Here is a 7500-nt window from a genome sequence, read left to right as displayed (position 1 = left end):
CTATAACCATATATACAAGCATTTGTGAATAAACGAAGATGTATATATACATTATTATAGTTTGTGAATTGTTTTTTTTAATATCATTGAACTCATTTTACAGGTATGAATTTAAGAATAACAACGATCACATGTGCCTTTGTTTTTGGGTGTAATGTTGGATACTCGCAGAAAGTTATAAATCAAAGTTGGTTGAGTCTCACTCTAACTTATAGCAGTTGGATATAAGAGGCATATAGGTCAAGAGGGTAGCATGAGACAATAAAAGCAAGATTTGGATGCACTACAAAAGGCAAAAAGCAACGACATTATTAATCGTTAATGATTACTAGATATTCATAGATCAAGAGGTAAGTGTTGAGTTATACTCATTAATGATTATAGAACTTTGATGGATTAATGATTATAACACTTGATGTAGGTTTTGGATACTAAAGAAGCTAAAAGAACCAACAAGATTACTCAAAGATATGGTTTTCAATCTCACCAATTTCTACTAACAATACAAGTAAGATCATATCTATTTAAAAAACTTCATACTTCATAGACATGTTTGTTGATAAAAGGTTAAAACTGATGAGCTAATCTAGTGATTTTTGTGTTAGGTCCAGTGAAAAGAAATATGGAAACAAAAAAAGCCATCGGAAGCAAAATTTCAAGAAAAAGGAGCTTGATGTTTCATATATGCATTCTTTTATGCTGATAGAAAAACACTTAACTTATGTATTGTGATTTCATTTTTTATTAGAAGGATATTTCATTTGTGATTGAAATGTATTCAATATTGATTAGAGGTGTTTGTATCTTTGTTGAATAAATGATAATGAACATATATTCTTGTTTATCTTCTTCTTTTAGATCTAATTTATGTACTATTTATTTATATTCATTTGTGATTTAAACAATATCCATTTGTGATATTTGTGAATAACAATGTATATTCATATGTGATTGTGAATAGAATGTTATTAAAATGGAGTCGTAAATAATAGTGGATTCATTTGTAATTTGAGTTGTACTGATTTCCTTCAAAAGAAAAAGACACAACCAGAAATTATTTTTGGGAAAAATCATAAAAAAAAAATATTTATATATATTTCGTTAACTAAAAAGAACTATTAATTTTTTTAGATAATTAAAATCATTATCCCTAGATTTTAGGAAATCATTAATTAATATTTATATAAAGTTACTAATATACACTTATAAAATGATTGTTCCAGAATTGTTCTCGCGTTCCCAACCTTTTAGATGTTCTCATTTGATCATCTCCATATATATATATATATATATATATATATATATATATATATATATATATATATATATATATATAGAGAGAGAGAGAGAGAGAGAGAGAGAAAGAGAGAGAGAGAGAGAGAGAGAGAGAGAGAGAGAGAGCTAGGTTCATATATTTTTAGCAAGTATTGTGTACCTAAATGCACCAATAAGAATTCAAGAAATAATAAACAATTAAATAAATCATTTAAGGGTATTTTGGACCTTTTATACTTTTAATTAAGGAAATCATTTAATTGAATCTTGCCATTAAGGAAATAAAATAAGTATATTTGACCTAGTCTCTCTCTTAAATCCTGTCTAATAAAACCTCCAAAATCCTCAAACACTTTTCACTTCAAGTTCACCAACCGGACCACCAGGTTCAATCCCCTACCCACTCTGCCGCCATGGAAACGTCTCCTACAAGAAGCTCACAACCACAAAATCGCTTCCCCAAATTGAAAACACCTTACACATCACTACAATCCCCACCATTTGCATTTGCATTTGCAACTTGAATCAAAATATCGGACTTCTTCCCTGTTTCAGCATTCACCAATCCACCATTCCTTTTTGTTTTATAACTCAAGTCCTCCCCCATTCATCTTTGCATCTATGTACACAGTTGAGTCTCATCGATCTCTTCTCTTATCAGCATCTTTTATAACTCAGTCACCACCCTCCTCTCCAGCCATCTCCTAATTGGTCTTGCCCCATACACCAGATCATAACTCTGACTCAGTATCACATCCAATGTTGCTTCCGTGACACCCAAAGCAACACCCCTCTCAGCCAATCTAACAGCCACATCCTTCAATTGAAGCCGAGCAACTTTCCTCAACTGATCATGAGATAAAGGATCAAACACCACGATCTAATCGAGTCTATTTAGGAGCTCTGGTTTGAAATGCTTCCTCACTTCTCCCATCACCATTTCCCGAGCCTTCTCCATTGTTGTTTTCCCAAACAACCCTTTTAGCAAATACTCAGCTCCAAGATTCGAAGTCATGATGATGACTGTGTTTGTGAAATCGACCGTTTGACCTTGACTATCGGTCAACACGAGTGTGAAGGGGGTTTCAATTCACGTCTTCAACAGCAGCTTCGCAACACCGGTGGTGGAGGGAAAAGGCTGGCAGCGGCAGAGGAAGTAAGAGGGGTGAAGATGGTGGCTGGGTAAACTCCGAATGGATGGTGGCTGCTAGAGAGAAGACAAGTTAGGATTAGGGTATGGGAGTTGTTACCTTAAAACGGGAGGGAAGATCATCGGGTTCAAGTCCCGTGCTCCATATCAAACTTTCATCCTTTTTAACAAGTTCAGTCCCTCCCCCACCAAGCCTTTCCATCTTGAATCCAATATTTACCCTCTCTACCCTGTCTTTGGAATTCTTCTTCAAATTAAATCTGGTAATTACCATTCTCTATTATATCATTTCCGATAGAATATGTTACAGATTCTTTAAGAATATTCAAAACCATTATGCAATAATAGTTTATTCTGTAAGAATATTTATTGCTGTATTCTATAATAATGCAGTGAATTGTTTAATTTTTGAAAATTGATTTTTTTTTTTTGTGGATTTAGGTTTTGAAGAGGCTAACATTGATGTGGAGAAGGAAGAAAACATATAGAACGAGAGTGTATTATACCAGAATGTGTTATGCTACAGTTAATGTATAAAGTGTTGCTTAAAAATAATATTCTTTCATAATAGATTAGTGCTTTTGTTAGATTTTGATGTTTTTTTTTTTTAATTTTTTCTTTCAGAATGTTATTATTATTCAATTAATCACAATCATACAATGTAATTATTGTTATATTATTAGTTCAAGAATCGATTTGTGTATTCTTTTCGGAATGTATTTACTAGTTTATGGTTGGCATTCTGCCATTTTGACAGAATAAAATCGAAAAATATATTTACTAGTTTATGGTTGGCATTCTATCATTCTGACAGAATAAAATTGGATTTTTAAATTTGAATTAATTTAAAATATTCAGATTTTTAAAAAATAAAGGAATTAATCATCCCTAAAAATCCAAAAATCTCCTTTTTTAAAATAGGTTAATTGACTAAAATGCCCTTATGTTGAAATTTGTGTGATTATATGGTACATGTTATCATATTTTACTATCATAAACCCTCAGATCATGACCTTTGATTATATTTCATTCGATGGTCCAGATCTGTGCATTCTGGCACGCAATAGTTAGTAAAAACAAAATAACGTAACCCTATATATATATATATATATATATATATATATATATATATATATATATATATATATATATATATATATATATATATAGTTAGGTTCATCTGAGACGACCTAATTTTAAGAGACCGTGAGACGCATTTTTTTTTATTTTTTTTTAGTTAATTCAAGTTCCGAAAATAATATTTAAAAATTATTTTTTTGGATTTTCCTATTTATTTTGTATTTTAAAATTATTTTTTAGAATATGTACAGTGTAATATTCTATTAGAATATTTCACATATTTAAAAAAAACAGGATTTTTTATTTATTTATTTTTAGTTAATTCAAGTTCCGAAAATAATATTTAAAAAAAGAACTTTTGGATTTTTTCATTTATTTTGCAATTTAAAATTATTTTTAAATTTGATCTCACGATCTAATAAAATTAAAATGATTTCAAATGAATCTGCACACACACACACACACATATATATATATATATATATATATATATATATATATATATATATATATATATATATATATATATATATATAATAAAAAGAAATGACCCTATGAATCACGTGCTTGAGGTTGGTACAGTACCGGAAACAACCACATGTATTTTCACGGTTTTTGTGTACTTGAAGCCTGCCTTCGCGTTTAAATCGTTTAAGCTGGTTGACAAACAACAGTCGGAGCGTAGACCACACAAATATTATTTAATATTTTGTATTGACTGTACGAAAATGATATAATATTAAATCGAATCTTTGTGGAATTTTATTTTAGTATTTTCATATTTAAATATATCGTATAGTTAACTTATTAACTTATATAAATTAAATTACAAAACTAGTGAAATCCCTCGACTAGTTTAAAAAAAAAATTACTAATCTAGCCTTTTTTCTTAATTAATTATCAAAAATAGCCAAAAAATACCACTTAACCAAAAATAGCCTACAAAGCCGTAGTCAACTTGAGGTTGACTACGGTCAACGTCGTTGACTACTATTTTATTGAGAAAACTACTCTTTGTGCAAATGAAAAGTCCGTTTACTTTTTCGTGGTCCATTTACCCAAAGTATATAAAGAATTTTTTTTTTTTTCAGATTAGATCATTTTGCCTATTGTTTTTTTTTTTTTTTTTTTTTTGCTTTATCTACTTTTTTCTCTCAATGGAGCACCCGAAAAACAACCAGGTTTGTCTACTTTTTCATTAAAATTTTACCGTATTTGTGATTAGGAGTAGGTTTTATATATGTGGTTAATTTTTTTTTGAAAAAAATCGAAAAAAATTATAAAACCATAGGTTTCATACGAAACCTATGGTGTACAAGTGCCAAATGCATAGATTGTGCATTGTCGACTTGTACACCTACGGTTTCGTATGAACCGTACGGATTTTTTTTTAAATCGATTCAATGGGATCGGAACTATGTTAATTTCATAGTCGTATAGTTTAAAAAAAAAACGAAACAGTTGGTTTTATGTAAATCTACGGTGTACAAGCATTTACTGCACATTTTGTGCAGTAAACACTTGTACACCGTAGGTTTCCCAAAACCTACGGTTTTGTAATTTTTTTTAAATAACTAATAAACATTTGTATCCTTTTTTATGTATTTTATGATTTTTTGTTGGCAAAAAAAAAATCGTATGTTTCCTAAAACTTATGTTTTTATATATATATTTTTCATTATTCTTCAAAAGAAAGTTATTTTTAAACGTATTTTTAAGGATTGTATCCCCTTGTATATATGTTATGATTCAATGTTTGCATGTTGTTTAAAATGATGTTATTTTCTCTGTCTCAATTATAGCATACATTAGCAATGTACTATTGATTTGAATATGTTTTTATTTTTATAATTTGTGGATACTTTGAAGTATGTTGTATTGATAAAATAACATTGTGTTTTGCTACTTTTGGGTTTGTTATAAAATATGTTACTGTCACACCATTTTGAAAGTACAATGCTAAATTTGGATATGAATTTTCGAAGAAAATATGTTCAGCCACACCATCTGGTAGCTTTCTGATCAGCGATGCTTTCTCCATTAGCTTATTTATTTTCATTTTTTATCTAATTGTATAACTGTTTAAGCTGAATTTTTTGTTCACACTTTTGTTTTGCTGTGTGTGAGGAGTTAAGACTTAAGGGGGCTTTATGTTATCTGATTAATCTTTCTGCTAACTATGTTTTCAGGGGTTTTGATGTTAGAAGGGAATGTAATGTCCGAGAATATAGTGACAGACATGGTGGAATGAAATCTGGATTTCCAAATTCTGCTTCCAAACATACCCTAAGATTTTTAACTCATACTTTTATTCCTTACTTACTCTTTTTGCAATTAATCATGACTGTTTTAGGTGCCATTCTTCAACATAGGGATCAATACAATGGATACATTTTCACACGTTGGAGGCAATTATGCAGTAGGAAATCCAGCTTAATGAACTCCAACATCAGGTATATTTTTCTTTGAAATTTCAGCCAATTTCGAGCTTATCTAAAATAGTTTTTCATTTATTAACCAAAAAATGTGTTGAAGGGAAATATTCAAAGACTAAAATCTTTTATATTTAATGTTGAATTAGGTTATAGTTACCGGTCAATGTGGGAAACGTAGTGAGAAAAGAGAGAGTTCTGGTATGGTCTCCTTGTTGTGCCCATAAGTAAAGGCAATTTCAGCTCTTTAAAAAATTTCTTAATACATTATTTATGCTTTGTTAAAAATGGTATTCTCAATTATGTCTATTTGTTTCTTTTTTAAATTTGTAATGTTCGTTGTAAAAAGTTGTGACATTGGTGTATAGTAACATTACATGAATTTATATAAATGTTCAAAAGATTTTGGTCAATTGACAACCACTGCAGTTCAGGTTAAAATCTATTTTTTCTTTGGCTCAAGTCAAAATTTCAATCCTCATTCTTATCAAGAATTTGATGTTAAGAAAGTTTGATTTTTTTTTTAATTTGTTAGTTAAAATGACCATTTTGACCTTTTTATCCAATTTGGTAATTTTATCGGAGTTTTTTTTTCGTTAATTGACCCATTTAAACAGAAAACAAAAAAAAATATCTAATATGAAACTCTTAAAACAGGAAATATAATTTTTTTGGTCAAAGAATTCATTTTCACCATTTTTATCAATTTGCCCATTTTTGTTCAATATACAGGGACTAAATATGTTAGTTTTGTTAAAAGAAGGGAAAATGACTCTCAATTGGTGTTTGATTTGGTTATACATAAAGTCAAGTTGCCATTTTGTAGTCTAAATAAAATTGATCTAGATTTTTTTATTTTTTTAATATAAATTCATTAAATGGAATCTTTTAATTTTCTCAAGTTTTTATTTTTCTTTTTTAAATTGATGCAAACTATAGTGCTATAAAACATACTTTCATGCTATTAGGAATACAATAAAATTTATTTAGCTACTTCATAGTTTATTCTCTAATTTTATGCAGATATTCAGGAAGGAAAATCATGAGAGGAGGATTTCAAAGTGTGTATTACCGAATCCCAGATTCCTTCATAAATGAGCCTTGTGGAAAGCTAAGTTTTTTGGTTTAAAATCAAATACAAAGTTTTTTGGGTAAACAATTCTGTAAACTACCCCTGCAAACTATTTTTTATAGTTAGAAATTTATGATTCTAACAACATCAGACCAAATTGCTTCAGCATATTGTTTTTATAATTAAAAAAATGATTTTAATATTTTTTGACCAAACTGCTCCTGCATGCTATTTTTATAGTTAAAAAGTTTGACCGGTCGAATGTTTATTTATGTTAGTGTTTTATTTCTTCCCAATTTATGCAAGAATGATTTACATTTTTACCATTTATGCAACAATGTCGTGCTTTTTTGTTTACCAATTTGTGCAATATTCATGGTTTTGGTCTTATAATGAAATGTAGGTGGAAATCATATGTAGGAAACTATTTTGTTGCATAAACTGGTAAATTGGAAAGTACAATGCTATAAATGGCAAATAAATACAGTTTT

General features: G+C 29.0%; 1 protein-coding gene and 1 long non-coding RNA gene across 2 annotated transcripts in view; one reads left to right on the top strand and one right to left on the bottom strand.

Moving 5' to 3' along the window:
• Positions 1 to 1750: 1750 nt before the first annotated feature.
• Positions 1751 to 2699, bottom strand: LOC145002592 (chaperone ClpB1-like protein). Its single transcript, XM_078961836.1, is given in 2 exon segments — positions 1751 to 2365; positions 2526 to 2699. Coding segments are annotated over 2 exon segments (789 nt in total).
• A 2771-nt stretch (positions 2700 to 5470) lies between these two features.
• Positions 5471 to 7500, top strand: part of LOC145002504 (uncharacterized) — a 2339-nt gene continuing 309 nt past the window's right edge. The window contains exons 1-5 of the long non-coding RNA XR_013661865.1: positions 5471 to 5515; positions 5695 to 5958; positions 6087 to 6170; positions 6961 to 6998; positions 7413 to 7500. The exon at positions 7413 to 7500 is cut by the window's right edge and continues 80 nt beyond it. This is a non-coding gene — a long non-coding RNA (uncharacterized LOC145002504). The remainder of the gene's footprint in view (positions 5516 to 5694; positions 5959 to 6086; positions 6171 to 6960; positions 6999 to 7412) is intronic.

The sequence above is a fragment of the Lactuca saligna genome, chromosome 6, assembly GCF_052625555.1.
Source record: "Lactuca saligna cultivar CGN05327 chromosome 6, ASM5262555v1, whole genome shotgun sequence".
Taxonomy (NCBI): domain Eukaryota; kingdom Viridiplantae; phylum Streptophyta; class Magnoliopsida; order Asterales; family Asteraceae; genus Lactuca; species Lactuca saligna.
This window is presented reverse-complemented; position numbering and strand designations above follow the sequence as displayed.